The 15,631-nt window shown below is 54.5% G+C and overlaps 4 protein-coding genes across 4 annotated transcripts; 2 read left to right on the top strand and 2 right to left on the bottom strand.

Moving 5' to 3' along the window:
- Nucleotides 1-473: 473 nt before the first annotated feature.
- Nucleotides 474-5,178, bottom strand: IE81DRAFT_348462 (SAPS-domain-containing protein; the record flags this gene model as incomplete). Its single annotated transcript, XM_025516262.1, has 8 exons — nt 474-1,106; nt 1,176-1,217; nt 1,292-1,446; nt 1,515-1,971; nt 2,039-4,249; nt 4,317-4,764; nt 4,843-5,081; nt 5,173-5,178. 8 exons carry the CDS (start codon nt 5,176-5,178, stop codon nt 474-476), a joined length of 4,191 nt encoding a protein of 1,396 aa, XP_025368469.1.
- A 1,216-nt stretch (nt 5,179-6,394) lies between these two features.
- On the top strand, nt 6,395-8,449 carry IE81DRAFT_315345 (hypothetical protein). Its single transcript, XM_025512527.1, has 5 exons — nt 6,395-7,026; nt 7,138-7,228; nt 7,349-7,409; nt 7,575-7,731; nt 7,882-8,449. The coding sequence occupies exons 1-5, from the start codon at nt 6,634-6,636 to the stop codon at nt 8,413-8,415; spliced, it is 1,236 nt and encodes a 411-aa protein (XP_025368468.1). The 5' UTR covers nt 6,395-6,633; the 3' UTR covers nt 8,416-8,449.
- Nucleotides 8,450-8,489: 40 nt separating this feature from the next.
- IE81DRAFT_324696 (putative VAS1-valyl-tRNA synthetase) lies at nt 8,490-12,505 on the bottom strand. Its single transcript, XM_025514305.1, has 4 exons — nt 11,922-12,505; nt 10,477-11,846; nt 9,256-10,411; nt 8,490-9,169 (listed from the first exon to the last, which is right to left on the bottom strand). Exons 1-4 carry the CDS (start codon nt 12,223-12,225, stop codon nt 8,757-8,759), a joined length of 3,243 nt encoding a protein of 1,080 aa, XP_025368467.1. The 5' UTR covers nt 12,226-12,505; the 3' UTR covers nt 8,490-8,756.
- A 1,948-nt stretch (nt 12,506-14,453) lies between these two features.
- Nucleotides 14,454-15,433, top strand: IE81DRAFT_292074 (P-loop containing nucleoside triphosphate hydrolase protein; the record flags this gene model as incomplete). Its single annotated transcript, XM_025511937.1, has 5 exons — nt 14,454-14,612; nt 14,689-14,745; nt 14,819-14,950; nt 15,030-15,044; nt 15,116-15,433. The coding sequence occupies 5 exons, from the start codon at nt 14,454-14,456 to the stop codon at nt 15,431-15,433; spliced, it is 681 nt and encodes a 226-aa protein (XP_025368466.1).
- Between the last annotated feature and the right edge of the window lie 198 nt (nt 15,434-15,631).

Raw genomic sequence — 15,631 nt, 5'->3', positions numbered from 1 at the left:
GCGGGTCTCATTTAGAAGCTTGCCGAGCGAAGGTGTGGAGGCTAGTGCGTCCTTCTATCACGTGACTCGCGTTCTCAGACATGACCATTTCAGCGCTTTGCCTCACGACTTGAAACCAATTTTTGAATCTCGTTCTTGTGTCAAGAAGCTAGACGCCTCAAAGTGCCACGGACGATCGAGAAGTGCTAGCCATTCAAGATTGCTCAACATTACATGAGATCGTGGATCAAAGTTACGAGAGCACGAGAGGACTAGGCACGTGTACTTTCTTTGATTCTGTAGAGGCCGAGCGAGCGAACGAGCGAGCGAGATCTTTGGGCACAATGCATGAGAAAGGAGGATTGGTTGTTTGATGTTTCTACACACGTTTAGGAGTTGTGCTGGCAGCGAGAGGACGTGCTCTTCATGTGCTGATTCAGAAGCAAAAACAGAGCAAAACAATTGCTACGAATTGATTGGCAGGCAGTCCACGTTCACGCAGACTCTGATGTCGGGTCTGCAGAGGTTTGCTCGGTGCCCAAAGCGACCTCGTCGAGAGGTACAGCGACGGTAGACCCATCTTGCAAAGTCCGTTCCAATAGTCCTTCCTTATTCACACGCGTCGCCTCCTGGTCTACACCAGGGCCCAGCGGAGCTTGGTCCGAAGCAGCGTGCTGTGCGCCTTCAGAGCCCGCACCCGAGCCAGCAGAGGTCGCGCTTCCCGCTCTCCTCCTGTTGGCAATGGCCAGCTGAGCATCTGCCGCTTCTTTCTGCTCCAGACTAGGCCTGCGCATGTGCGCTGTGCTGACCACGTCTACACCCGAAGGTTGGTCCAATATGCCCCCCAGAGCCCCTTGGGCGTGGGGCGGCACTTCAGACGTCGGCGTCGCCGCATCGCTGTCCGACCCATCGCCAACCACTTCCTCATCGTCCGAGCCTCGACCCTCACCAAGGTCATCGGCTGTTCGTTGGAAATCCGCTGCCCAATCTGCCGGGGTCAAATTGGGCTGCTGTCTAGGAGCATAGGAAGACGCGCTGCTCGTGGGTTCCGCGCCGCCGACAAAGCCAAAGTCAGATGCGTTGCCGACCGCACCTGCGTTCTCGGAGAAGGGACCCCATTCGTCGTCCTGCGACAAGGCAAAGCAGACGGCACGTGTGAGCTCAACACCAGAGTTGGCGAGCGAGTCCTCACTCACATCTGATGAGATCGGCGAAACATTTTGACCCGAGAAAGCGTCCTGAAATGGTCGAAATGCAGAGCTCAGTGTCAGTCGCCGATTCGTTGCGGGCCGCGAGGGCCACACAGACTCACGTCAAAGCCAGGTGCATCTTGGGCAGGCCTATCAGGAGAGGGGTGGGCCAGCCAGTTGACATCCTCATCCGAGTCGTCGTCGTCGTCCTCACCGGCGCCGGACCCGGCGCCCATCTGAGCAGACAAATAGCTCGCAAACGTGTCGTTGGCGTGGACTGTGGCAGGGTTGCGCGGCAAGTCAATTTCCACCATCTCCATCACCCAGTACCACACTCGGACTTACCAGCGACATTACCCTCTCCTGGCCCAGCGCCTCCAAATTGGAACGCTCGGTTCAGCGCTTGCGGTCTGCCACCCGCGAGAGGGGCGGCTTGATTCTCTCTGCATTCCTTCAAAGTCTCGTTGACAAAGCTTTCCCAATCGCTCGAGTCTTCCACATTGTTCGCTTTAATGACGCGCGCAATCTCGCCTGGATACCTTTCCAGCAATTTGACCGTCTCTTCGGCAATCAGGAGCATGTGACCCATGTAACCAAGCCTGATTTTGCGTGGACCTGACATGCTCTGCTCGTTCGCGCGATGCCCAGTCACGATGCGCTCCTTCAGCTTTCCAGACTGGAAGACAGTGAGCACCAGTCGTCTGTTGAGTCCCACGTCCATGCGGCCATTGAAGAACTGCTGCAGGATGTCGTACACCACATTGTGCAAGAAATTGTTCCAGTGAAAGTCGAAGAAGAGAGACTGTGCGAGAGCGACGGGCGTCAGCAGCGCCAACAAGGGCGTTTCCAATCGAGTCTTGAGAACTCACCAAAATGGTAGGGATGACGTCGCTCTGAATGAATCTGAGCTTCAGAAGATCGCCCACGACGTATTCTTTGGCTGGTTTGGAGTCCAAGTCGGAGACGTCGATCGGTGAAGGAGGCCCTGACGGAGCCGGCGAAGTGAGATCCGCAAGGCTCATGCCAGACAAAGCCGATGCAATGGACTTTGCGTCCTCATCGTCGTCGTCGCCCGTCTGCGTCGTGTCCGCGAAAGGATCCTCCTCCTCCTCTCCACCGGTCACCGACGACACCTCATTGAGCAGCGCTTCGTCATCCGTATCTTCTGACCCGCTTGCGCCAGTCACCGTGTGCCTAGTCGATGCTTCACGGGAGTGAGAACGACTTCCACTTGGTTTGGCGCTTGAGCCCGATGGCGCCTGTAGCTTTTCTTGTTCCAAATTTGGCTCCTCCACATCCACCACAGAAGCGCTCGGCGTAGCCTCTGAAGCTGTTGCTTCACCTGCTTCAGGCACCGTATGTTCCGGGGTAAGGGCAGTCTCTTTGACGCCACTGGTCACATCTCCCGCCGGCGCTGCAGGTGTGGTTTCGGGAGCATTGCCTTCTTCGGCAACGTCACCACCATGCAGAGTGCGCGCGAGGACCTGCAAGCCGTCAATGCCACCCTGCAGCACTCCGTCCTCGGAATACTGCGGTCCTTCTCCAGGCTTGCGGTTCAGCAGAGCCATATTGGAGCAGTGGAGAAGCTCGGCGTACAGCTCGGTGATGCGATACCTTTCGAATGTCAGAGCTTGGATAGTGCCGTGTGTGGTGGGCAACGTGCCATCCTCCTCGCGCGTTCCGCTACTACCGACACCAGCGCATTCGCGCACGCTGCTTCCACCGCGCTTGAGCAATTCTTGGAAATCCGGCAATCTTTCCGACAAGACGCGCAGCATAGGTCCCAAGTGCACGATGCCCAGCTTCTCCGAAAGCTCAGCCATCGCCTCCTCCATGCCCTCCATTTCGTTGTCTTCTTCCTCCTCCTCCTCCTCATTGTCGTCTTCCAGTCCTGCAGTGGCATCCGCGCTGGCATCTGCATTCTGGCTCTCCGAAACGTTGCTCTCTTCACCTGCATCTCCCGGACCAGCGGCACCTGTCACTTCAGACTCGGAAGATTCGTTAAGCGCTCGTCTTTGACCTGCCTCTTTTGCGGCGCTCCTCGCCTCCGATCTCTTTCTAGCTCTCTGCTCCGCGAGCTCTTGTTGCCTTTGCAGCAAGTGCGTCCTGAGAGTATGGAATAGATGCTGCTCAAAGTAGTCCGAGTTGTTTTTCCTGATGAGTTCGATGAGAATACCAATGCAGGTGACGAGGCTGCTGCTCGCTGTCTCCGACGTGCGGGGAACAGTGGGTGCCGAGACTGGTGGAAAGCTGTAAAACGAAGAGGGCCGCACTGTGGCCACAGAGTCGTGCCTTTCGTCGTGACCAGAAGGTGACAGCGCGCCAGTCGGCACGATGGCGGGCGCTTCAGCTGGCGTCAAGGGCGTCCTGCGCCTCAAGACCTCTTCGACATCATCATCTTCCTCCTCTCCTACAGCAGACTCGTCCGAGCTATTGGTGCCCCCGCCGCTTGGCGGGTCCTCTGGTAATGCACCCAATGTCGAGCTCCGCGCACCTTCTGTAGCTCTCTTCTTTACGCCTGTCGCACTTGTGAAGCCTGAAGATGTGGCGTCCAGGTCCTGGGCGGACAGATCTGCAAGCGCTTGCTCGTCCGCAGCCATGGACAGCCTTCTGTGCAGCTGATCAGGTAGTAATCCGTCATCCAGCATATAGCCAACCATCTTTCGCACAATGGGCTCGCTGGCTAGCTCTCTGACCAGGCGGTTATTGACGCCGCCCAGCTGTTGTTGCTGCTGGCCAAAGGCAGAATCGGTATCGCCTCCTATGCCCGCTGAAGCGCCAAATCCGTGAGCGTCGGTCTGGCTCTGATTCAATCCCGCAGGCGAAGGAGCGGAAAGCGCAATGATGGCTTTCAACAACTCGGATACAGTGTTGTGCAAATCCGTGGAGTGAGTAGGTGAGAGCAGGTCGACGAGTTTAGGTATGAGTTCCCGCGACGATAACCAATCGATGACCCCTGCCCCCGGAACAGCTTCTTCGCATTGTATGATGCGATATAGAAGATCAACCACTGCAGGGGTCTCAAGATGGGCCACGAAGCGATCAGTGATCCGAGGCTGACTGCGGATAAAGTCGAGCATCTGCAAGGTCACACGCGTGGTCAGCGAATGCTTCTAGGGATCCATGCGCCCCGCCTGCCCGGCTTACCTCCTTAGGCTTTCGATCCAAGAAAACACCATTGACCTTCGCCCAATACCCGGCCAGGACACTTCTACCTGGTCCATTCTCTCTAGCAGTGGTGATAGATGGTCCCGAGGTGGGGGAGCCTTGGCTAAGCGCAGTGTCCGAGACTTGCAGTCCAAGCACTCCAGTGCTGCCTTGAGCGTTGTCGGTGGCGCTGGAACCATCTCCCGAAGCATCGTCAGTTGCGTTGCTGCCTTGCTGGTTCTCACTGCCGCCAGATTTGGGCGGTGGACCCCAGGGCACACCTTTGAAAAGGGGGTGCATGTGCTGAGGCGTAGCTGGCTGATTCGGTAGCGCACGGCTGCTCAATACGGCATTCCAGAATGGTTCCAACAAATTGTCCGAGTCCAGCACAGCCTCTACAATAGACCAAATTTCGCACGACAGTACCTCCGAAGCGACGTATGGGTACCTGCATTGCGTGCATGCGAATGGTGTGAGCGTGAGAAGAGAGAGCATCTAGGCATGGCTCCTGTGGATGCCCACTCACTTGAATCTGACCTTCTCCTCCCATTCCTTGCCGCTTCCGCCCGCAACTTGGGCCGTTCCAGTGACATGCTCCAAAAGTCTGCTCAGTATCCGGGGCTGACACAAGAATTGCACCAGCTTTTGATTTTGGGATTTGCACTCTTGCAGCAGCTCCTCTTCATCTAGCACCTCTTCCAAAGTGACGTTGGGCCTGTCCAGTAGAGAGTCTAGCGTAGAGGCGGAGGAGAAACCAAATCGCCACTGTATGTATGCGCAGAAGCGTCGCGTCAGTTGAGACGTCTCTGACTCGCGACAGCGATCCTTGCGCCAAATTGAGATGCAGCATACTCACGAACATGATGGGCTGAGCTAGGGAGCCGAGCCGCTTTGGCAGGTACTTGCGCTATAAGCAACGTGGGACTCCGAATGTGTGGATCGATACAGGAAGCGTCAGGCGCGGGCGGCCCAAAGTAAGAGTGCTAGACGATGAAGTGCAGGTGCTGTAGAGAAGACAGGACAAGTGAGATCGGTGTTGCAGTCAGCTGAACCCCATGAGTGCAAGTGCGAGTGCTGTGATGAAATGCTGCATCTGCTCCGTTGCTGGATGGCGAGTTGAGAGTGCTGAGAGAAGGTCGCCGGCCTAAGATGCGGATGGTGACTGATTGAAGGTGAATTGGTGGACGTCCAGATCAGACACTTCGAGGACTTGGCGAAGGTGCTAAGATGGCGTAGGGAGACTTCGTCACTCCTCCTTTTCTGATCAGAGCCGGGCCCCGGACAGTCGAGAGGTGACAGCAACTAAAGCCAAAGCAAGGGCCGCTGCACTTGGCGTGGATCGTCGTGAAGAAGGTGATGGCACAGCTACTCAATCTGCTTCACAAATCACGACTCGGCGTTGGAGCGGACCCTTATCATCGCACAACCAAATGGCCATTCATTTCCGTCGATCTCGTGCAAACGATTCTTGTTTCACCCAATTCGTGATTCTGCACCCAAACGCGCACGCAACCAACATGCAGCCTCGCGAGCCTCTGATGATGATGAGCTAGCAAAGCGCCCCCCTCTGCAAATCTCTATCACGTGCTACCGCGTGGTGATCCAAATTTTGAATGAAGAATGAAGAATCTGAATCTTGAACATCATCAGCAAGCTTGTATTCTTGATTGAATATCATGAGGAAGCTTAAATTCCAGAATGACGCCGTGAAATCTATTCACGATCACAACTCTCGCTTCAAGATCAAATCGAGGATTCGCTGTCGCGATCCTCATGCAACTGTGAGCGCTAAGTATTGAACGCATTGAAATGTGCAATTCGTCCGGCATGAGCCGGAATCGTAAATCTAGTTGAATTTGAATCTGAATCGAATGTCAATTTGAATCAAGAATCTTCAGGCTGAAAACCGAGTGCGTGTCTCTCGGCCGACTCTGTCCCAAACACGTTTATCGGCTTTATCGGCCGATTCACAATTCGAGGGCGCCGAGCACTCACGACTCTCGCGACCCGTATGGCTCTTGACTGAGGATTTGATGACTGCGTGGCGTGTTCGCCGCGCTAAGTCGACTATACGGTCACGAGTCAAGAGTGGTGAGTATATATATATATGTAGTCAAGAGTACGTGACCTGATGCGGGAGAATGGTTTTGCCGGACGGCGATGTTCGATTGGTGATTCTTAATGACGCGCGCTCGCTGCACGGCAACCTTAGCCAGAAGCTCTGCAAAGAGAGATTTGCCCTTCCTGATCACCATCAGAGGTCGGTCAAAGCAGGAAGAAAGGCGCGAGGCACGAGACCGAGCCACTCAAAGATAAGATGGCGTCGCACAAGACTGAGCTGGAAGAGCTGCACGATTTTGCGCTGCATTTGGCACTGAGTGCAGGAGAAGCTCTTCGAGGCGCTACAGCTTCCCAAATCTCTCGGACTCGAGGTGCATCTTCCTCTGCCTTTGACTATCCTTACCCTTTAGGAGAAGAAGTGGGTCTGCAACCCAGCACGAGTCAGACTGCCTCTGCAAGCTCGCATCCTACATGGGATGAGGGTTACACGCAGGAGGAAAAGGCTGGGAGTACGGATTTAGTGACCAGCACGGATCTCATGCTGGAGCGCTTGATCACGGATAGGATCAGGCAACGATATCCCGATCATCACATCCTGGCCGAAGAAGCGTATGCCAAGGGCGGAAGCAAGGAGTGGAAGCTGGACCCGGTGAGTCCGGGTCATGTGGCATGCGTGGCCTAGCTCGTTGTTCGCAGCGACCCTTGAGAAATCATTGTCGCAGCAGTATTGACTTCCTGGACGCCGCTACACTGCGTGCAGACTGCCACGACTTGGATCATCGATCCCTTGGATGGCACCGTCAATTACGTCCACGGCAATCCGTTAGTGTGCATCTCGCTAAGCGTCGTCCGTTCAGGCTACAGCCTTGAAGAGCCCCTAGTGAGGCGCCGAGCCAAAGCATACGACGTTGATGCTGAGCGCTTGGCACGAGGTCTGAACGCTGCTCAGAAGTCATCTCTAGCCAATCAAGAAGAGCTTTTACCGGTCGTTGGGGTAGTATACGCTCCTATGTTGGGCAGAAGCGGTACACTGTGGTCCGGCGCAAGAGGGTGGGGCGCTTGGCAATATGATCCCACAGAGGATCTCGTGCGAGAACTTGATCTGAACCAGCGCATACAAGCATCTCCAGGACAGAGTGATGCTCCAGACTCTAGCCCCAAAAGCGCACTTCGTTCACTGATCCAAATCTGGTCAAGATCCTTCGAGCCGAACGCATGTCCACCTGCATCCTCATCCTCCTCGATCCCAAACGTCCAAAGACTTCCACTCCAGCCTCGTCCCCTCTCCCATAGCTCTTCAGAATGGCTCTTTGCTTCAGAATGGGGCAAGGATAGACGTGATGTGGTGCAGAGCGTCTCTTACGAGGGTCAGCCGACCAGCGCACCGGGCAATCTGCGGCGCAAGAGGGACACCTTTTACAACCTAGCACTAAACAAGGAGAGTCGGATCGAGAGGGACGGTTCAGGCGTCAAGTCCGCGTCGACTTCTTCTGCTTGTCACAAGTCCGAGTGCGAGTCCCGAGAAGATCTCAAAGGCGCACAATTACGAGGCTTGAGATCTTACGGCTCTGCAGCTCTGGATCTGACGCTATGCGCAGCTGCAAGTGTGGACATCGTTTGGGAAGGAGCAGTATGGGAGTGGGACATTAGCGCTGCTCTTTTGCTCCTGCTCGAATCTGGTGGCGTTTGGACCGACGCCAACGGACCTTCTAATCCACACAACCGTTTCTGGTCCTCCAGCAGCAGCACGGATCAGCCTGTCGGGGCAGATCTGAGGAGTAAAGCTTCAGAGGAAAGGCTACGTTTGGCTATTCAGGAAGAAACATATCCCAATGCCGGTCTGCCTCGCGCAAGTTTGGGAGCTAGAAGGATACTGGCAATCAGAGGAGCTACGGGTCCCGATGCACATGTTGCCCAGCGCGCGGCTGTTCATCAAGTGTGGAAAAGGACGCAGGGCTTGGAATACAGGAGGATGGGAGTGAGGTACGCCATTGAAGAGGAAGACGCCAAGACTGCAAACGCTCCACAAGGCTCGTAGAGGCCTATCCCATGCTTCACAAAGCGTGGAGTCACTCAATCTGGGAAGCTCCATCTGACAATCAAATGAGAGCACGCGCAGCACGAGGTACAATTGGCTGGGCTGTATATGAATTCCTTCTCGAGGACAGAGTTCGACCACAGCTGCTCTGTCTTGAGACCGCGCAATCCGAACGCATCGCCACGTGACGCACTCCTAGCACGATCGTGGCATCAGTCATTCGGGGTATGCAACTCTTGTTCGAACCGCTTTCTTTGTCCATTTGCTAATTCGCGACTGCAAAAGCGGATTTTTGGCAAGCACAAGAGAGAAAGAGGAGGCCTTTTGCGCAGAAATCCTGTTCAATCCTTCAGCTTTTCGAACGTAGCTTTTGCGCCCTCGAGCGTCTCTCTCTCGCTCTTGAGGTGTTGCAACTTTTCCAGAGCTCCCTTTCTAACATCTTCAGGAGTCTTTTCCCACACCTCCTTGTTCTCCGTCTGAGCTTGGACTTTTTCCAAGCCGCTCGTATTCAGTTCCATCTTGGCCACCAGCTTGCTTAGCTCCGCCTCAATATCCACTTTGCCCTTGATGAGCACATGAACGTTGCATGATGCAGAGGGCAAAGATTGCACAGCACAGCCTTCGGGAATCGTCTCGGCTTTGTTCGATGGCGAAGCAGCTTTGACGCTGTCGCAACCCTTGATCAGCGTAGTCAAAATCGCCTCTTGCGACTTGAACACTTCGTAAGCTTGCGCCGAAGTGGCTTCCACATAGGCTGCGGCGAGTCAACAGAAAAGAGAGGGACAACGTCAGTGCTGATCTGCATCAAAGCCATAGCGGACTTCGAGGTCGGCAACTCACCCTCGATGCCCTTCGCAAGTCCGTAATCAGCAGCAAGAGCTCTGATTCCTCGTACAGCGGCCATGACACTCTCGAAGCTTTGTGCGTCAGCTAAGTTGGACCTAACCTTTTGAGCTTCAGGAAACGCAGCCAGCGAGATGCTGGGGACGACGTGGCTCTTGCGCCTAGGCAACCTCTGCCAAAGTTCTTCGGTAACGAAAGGCATGAAGGGGTGAAGCAGCCTGAGACCAGACTCGAGCGCTGTGTACAGCGTCTCCTGCGCTGATGCTCGGGCCGATGCGTCTTCCGCTGAGGGGTCCGTGATAGGTTTGATGGCCTCAATGTACACATCACAAAGCTCGTAAAGCCAAAAGTTGTAGACGGCAGAAGTGGCGCTCATAAAGTTTCTCTGCCCCAGCGCGCTGTTGACTTCTTTGGCTGCCTCATCCAGCTTGTGCAAGATCCACTTTTCTGCCAACGACTCTTTGCCCGATACGTGCTCATCATCCGCTGGCTGAAAGCCGCCTTCGAGCTTGAGCAAAGCAAATCGTGTCGCGTTCCACAGCTTGTTGCAGAACTTCCTGTATCCTTCAACACGGGCAATCTCCAAGTTGATGTCTCTTCCTGCGGCAGTGTAAGCGCAGAGTGCAAAGCGCAACGCATCTGTTCCGCACTGCGGGATACCCTTGGGAAAGTCCTTCTTCTGTCCAGCTTGAGCTTTGAGAATCTCCTTCTCATCCAAGTTGCCCTGTCGGAGCTGATCATGAAGGGCCTGAAGGGGCGCGCCTTGGATGACGTCGATGGGATCGATAACGTTCCCCAAGCTCTTGCTCATCTTGCGTCCATGCGCATCTCGGACCATAGCATGACAGAAAACCTCCTGGAAAGGAATTTTGCCAGTAAAGTGCACACCCAGCATGACCATGCGAGCAACCCAGAAGAAGAGGATGTCCCATCCTGTCTCGAGCATAGAATTTGGGTAGAAGTGTCGGAGGTCCGGCGTCTGCTCTGGCCAGCCCATGATACTGAAAGGCCACAAGCCAGAAGAGAACCAGGTGTCGAGCACATCTTCATCTTGCTTAAGAGTGAACCTGGCATTGGGACCTGCCAATTTTCGGGCGCGCTCTTCTGCCTCGGCAAGATTGCGACCCACTACCCACTGGCTGGAATCGTCTTGCTGCGGGAATATACAAGGGCCGTTAGAACAATGCAGGATTCTTCGTGCACAAGTCACGTACTCACATTCTGATCCTTGCCCTCTATATCTACAAAGTATGCTGGGCAGCGGTGTCCCCACCACAGTTGTCGAGAGATGCACCAATCCTGAATGATGTCCATCCACCTGAAGAACTCTCTTTTGCTCGTGTCCGGCACAATGGTCATCTTTTGCTCTTCCACGGCCTTCACAGCTTCATCAGCAAGGGGTTTGCAGCTGACCCACCACTGCGGCTTGATGAGTGGCTCCACGATATCGCCCGAACGGCTGCACACTGGGACCGACATCGGGTTGTCCTTGGTCTCGACATACAGCCCCTTGGCTTTCAAGGCTTCGACGACGGTCCGCCTAGCAGTGAAGCGCTTGACGCCCGCAAATTCTCCCGCATTATGGTTAAGCGTGCCGTCATCGTTGAGAATGTTGATGAATTCCAGATTGTGCCTTTTGCCAACTTCGTAATCATTGGGATCGTGCGCGGGGGTGATCTTGACGGCACCAGTTCCAAATTCCATGTCGACAGCGATCTCGTCAGTGACAATAGGAATGCGGCGATCTGGAAGGAACGGATGGAGGAGGTGTTTGCCGTGCAAGTGAGTGTATCGCGCATCCTTGGGGTGGACTGCCACAGCGCTATCACCGAGCATGGTCTCGGGACGAGTCGTCGCTACCACGAGACGCTCGCCCGTCGGAGAGTCTGCTACCTCATAGGCAAAGCTTACAATCACTCCAAACTCGATCCTCTCCTTCTCGTCGTAGCCAGGAATGTTGAGTAACGTCCGCCCGCTCAACTGCTTCTGGTCGACCTCGAGCGTTGATAGGGTAGTGTTGAGCTTGCAGCACCAATTCACCAGTCTGCTGGCTCTGTAAATGATGCCCTCCTCGTGCAATTTGCAGAATGCTTCGACGACAGCTTTCGATCGAGTTTCGTCCATCGTGAATGCTTCTCTGCTGTAGTCATAAGATGCGCCCAGACGACGTGTCTGACCGCCGATGCGGCCTTTGTAATCTTGGGACCAGTCGTACACGCGACGCAAGAATTCCTCGCGACCATATTGATGACGGGTCTTCCCTTCCAGCTTGAGCAGTCGCTTCTCCACCACGGCTTGAGTGCTGATAGAAGCGTGATCGTAGCCGGGATTGAAAAGTACGCGCCAGCCTCGCATGCGGTACCATCTGATGAGCGTGTCTTGAATGGAGATGGTCAATGCGTGACCGATGTGGAGCGCTCCAGTGACGTTGGGAGGTGGCGCTGGGATCACGAAGGTCTTATTGGGGTCGTGAGGATCGGACTCGCTGGGTTCAGCAGGCTTAAAGAAGCCCGAGTTTTCCCACCACTCGTACCACGACTCCTCTACATGCGAAGGGTTGTAGCCAGACTCCATGGGCCCAGAGAGATCTGTGAATTGCAGCCATGCAGACAGTGCTCATGAGCTAAGTCATCGGACTGTATGCTGCACGTCCACGTGCTCACCTTTCTTTTCTCCCGATTTGGTATTGTTGACCCACTCCTCCTCAACCGCCTTCTCCTTCTTTGCCTTTGCTTTCTTGCCCTCTCCAGCGGCTGCACCTGCGGCTGCGGCAGGGTTGTTGGCAGCTCGAACAGCTTGCTTGGCAGCAGACTTTGCCAGTCTCTCGGCTTCCTTGGCTGCTTTTTTCATGGCAGACTTGGTCATTGGTTTGTCTCCGTCTTGGGGATCGACGGGAGGGGCGCCTGCTGCCGCAGGAGGAGCAGCGGCAGCATGCTCGCCGGCAGGAGGCTGAACTTTGTCCGACATGGTGCGAGCTAGTCGATGAGAGATCGTCAGCGAAGGACGCGGTCGCCTTCTAGGCGCTAGGACACTGAGTCTGGAGGCAGGAAGACAAGAAGAAGCGGCAGTTATGCACCGAAAGCGTCCGAGTGGTGCGAATAGTCCGCGCATACACTTGACTAGCAAAATGTCTGGGCAGACTATTGATCACGTGTAGGTAAGAGATGTCCGAAATTACAAAGCAGCGATGACGCTCAATTGCTGGTGGAGTGGAGGACAGCGCGAAGGTCGATGTGAGGGACCAAAGACGGTGGAGAGCGCAAGCAGCAAGGCAACCTTTCCTCGCAAGTCTGAGTCACCCTCCGTGACTCGTGACTCCGGTCGGCGCACGGCCATCAAATTTTATGCCCAGGAACGTCAGGGTCACGTGACTGCGCGCGAAGCACTCGTGCGAACACTTTTTGACTCGAGACTCTTGACGCGTGACTTGACGACTCAAGACTATCATATGTGACTTGTGACTCGTGACTCACCACTCTTGACTGTTGACTCGGACACGGAAATGACTCTTGACTTCTAACTGATCGCCGTACGCCGTGTGTGCAATTTTGACTGTATGACCCACGACATTTGATGACTCATCGAGGTCTCGAAGACGCCTGGTCAAGACCATATGAATCCATTCACAACTGCACAGCCCCGAATACAGTTGTGGCATGACTCGCTAGTGACACGAGCAGTTGTGCAAGAGACAACTCGGCCGGATCTTCAAGAAAGCGCATCAACGCATACACATGAAGGACGCCGCATTTTCAGGAGATCGACAAATTTGAGTGCAATCGCACGCTATTCGTGGTAGAGTGGCAGCAGGTGCAATCGTCGAGGCATCAAGAATCATCCTTGAGGCCATTCGTGACGGCAGAGCAGAGCCGAAGCTTATATTGGAGAGCGGAAGATCGGGGTTGGGACCCGATAACTGGCGCGAGTCGAACGTACACGCGGTCAGAGCAAGAGACCAATCAGAGGCTCCTTCGACATCAATTCTCGCCACCGAATTTTTTTGAAGCCCGCGCTTGCTGGGCCTGAGCCACAGATTCCGGAACTTCTCGAGCTCGCCAAGATGGCGTCCAGCAGCAACGTAGGGCTGCACTCTTCGCTGTCCATCCGCTCTGGAATCCACGGAATCAGCGGTGAGTCAGGCCTGCCTGAGGGCCGCAATGACGTCCCTCAGTCTTGTGATTTAAACCATACTCTTTGTGATCTCCGTTCATGTAGAGCTTCTCAAATCTCAACAATTTTGGGACAGCGTGAGGGTGTTGGCGATGGGCGCTCTCACCGGAGCTGCCATTTCCGCCTCGAAAGCCATCTCGGATGCGATCGTGGGCGCGCTCAAACAGTTGATCTTTGTCAACGCCACTTTTCGCGGCAAGGATCAAGCACACAAGTGCGTCCAACTTGAGCTGTTCATGACTCTGTCGCTTTCAACTGATGACAGCTTCTCTCCGCCGTATGCATTTGACGCCCTAGGTGGGTCATGTACCACCTCACACACCACACCGATCTCATCTCTCAACCTAGAGATGTGGAGGTGAGAACAAGGCCAGATGTCATGCTATCAGGATACGGATCCGAGGAAGACTTTGCCCCTGCTAAAGACTCGTCGAATGCGAGCGAAAGCGCGAGCGGTGTTTGGTACTTCCCAAACGAGAGCATGCAGTGAGTGCTAGCCTTTGGTCGAGGTATCACCTTGACTGCAGTAAGTCTCATCTCTTCGCCTTGCTTCGCTGTCGAAGTTTCAAATTCAGGGGCACGCATATATGGGCCAAGAGGAGTAGAGCGTTGGTCGGCGATTCGGAATGGGACGAAGTAAGTGATAGCATTGCCGGCTGTCTACTCGGCCTCATTTCAGCTGACCCCGTATGACTTCCTCAGACTTTGGTTCTTTCGTTCCTCACACTCTCTTCTAGCCCTCTAAGGAACTTCATCAGGCATGTCAAGGAGCAATATGTTGATCAAGAGCTGGGCAAATGCATTGTGTGGCAGTTGGACCGATACGGACAATGGACAGAGTCCAATAGTAGCTCCAAACGGCTGGCCGAGTCTGTGCATCTGCCTATCGGTCAGAAGGAGGGCTTGCTGGGCGACGTCAGGTGGTTTTTGAGCAACGAAACGAGGCGGTGGTATCATGACCGTGAGTAACGTTTCTTCGGTGTCCAGAGAAGCGGCATCGCTAAGCTCAGCTTCCTATCACCTGAATGCTTGCAGGTGGCATACCCTGGAGACGCGGATATCTGTTTCAAGGCATTCCGGGTAGTGGCAAATCCTCCATGGTTCACGTCATGGCCAGTGAGCTATCCATGCACATCTACTCGATATCCCTGTCAAACAACAAGATTGACGATGCGACGTTTCAGGTACGTCTGCGTTCCGAATCAACGTGAAATTTTGCGATGGCTTGTGGGCTCAGCGACGAAACTCTCTCATGCACAGGAATTGGCGCAGAAGGTTCCTGAAAGGAGTATCTTGCTCCTAGAAGATGTCGACGTGGTGAGAAAGAGCAACATCTGACTGCACAGTTTTGCGTCAAGATTGACGCCAATCAGCTCTCTTCCTTTCGTAGGCCTTTGCGAATAGAGAGCAAAAGCTCACCGGCATAACGCTGTCGAGCTTGCTCAATGCAATTGATGGAGTTGGAGCGACAGACGGCCGCATATTAGTCCTCAGCACCAATCGCAAGGAGGTTCTGGACGAGGTGAGAGACAGTGTGAAGCGGATATTTGTGCTCATGATGCCATGTTGAATTGATACCATTCGTTCCTCTGTATGCGCAGGCACTTATCCGGCCGGTGAGTTGTGTATTGCTGCAACATCTTCCTCTTTCCCGCTGACCGCATGCTCTTGCTCACAATTCCGGCAGGGTCGAGTGGACTACGAATTAGCCTTCACACATGCGACTTCTTCTCAAGCCTACGAGCTCTTTTTACGTTGGTACAAGCCAGCGTCTCGTCGTACCGACAGTGGCTCTTTGGCGCACTCGCAAATAGAGAAGCTCCGCTCGGACGAGCAAGATCTGGAGAAGGAGGCACGGTCATTCGCGCAAGCTATACCAAATGAACGAGTCAGCGTCGCAGCGCTGCAGGGTCATTTGTTAAAGTACCCGCACGAACCTCTGAAAGCCGTTCAGACTTTGTCTAGATGGCTTTCAGAGCAAGCAGGTAAGGACGACGCAGTATAAGTCACATACGTCGTCGATAACACAGATTCAGTGAAGCTGGTCAAAGCGTGACAGCGAGCAGGACACGCGATGCAGAGCGGGGTCGTCGTTCGCTACGATCCTGACAGGGACGTGGTCTGGAGCAAGCAATCGCGAGAAGCGTAGTGTAGCAGATCGAGCGTAGTGTCGCGAGCCAGTCGGCTCTTGTCATACGAGATG

Source organism: Ceraceosorus guamensis (genome assembly GCF_003144195.1).
Source record: "Ceraceosorus guamensis strain MCA 4658 unplaced genomic scaffold IE81scaffold_45, whole genome shotgun sequence".
In the NCBI taxonomy this organism is placed as follows: Eukaryota; Fungi; Basidiomycota; class Exobasidiomycetes; order Ceraceosorales; family Ceraceosoraceae; genus Ceraceosorus; species Ceraceosorus guamensis.
This window is presented reverse-complemented; position numbering and strand designations above follow the sequence as displayed.

Coding starts and splice junctions, on each gene's coding strand:
- IE81DRAFT_315345 (XM_025512527.1), top strand. CDS start 6,634: ATGGCGTCGCACAAGACTGAGCTGGAAGAGCTGCACGATTTTGCGCTG. Junction 7,027..7,137: donor AGGAGTGGAAGCTGGACCCG/GTGAGTCCGGGT, acceptor CACTGCGTGCAG/ACTGCCACGACTTGGATCAT. Junction 7,410..7,574: donor TTGGGCAGAAGCGGTACACT/GTGGTCCGGCGC, acceptor AATCTGGTCAAG/ATCCTTCGAGCCGAACGCAT.
- IE81DRAFT_324696 (XM_025514305.1), bottom strand. CDS start 12,225: ATGTCGGACAAAGTTCAGCCTCCTGCCGGCGAGCATGCTGCCGCTGCT. Junction 11,847..11,921: donor CAAATCGGGAGAAAAGAAAG/GTGAGCACGTGG, acceptor TGCAATTCACAG/ATCTCTCTGGGCCCATGGAG. Junction 10,412..10,476: donor TAGAGGGCAAGGATCAGAAT/GTGAGTACGTGA, acceptor ATATTCCCGCAG/CAAGACGATTCCAGCCAGTG.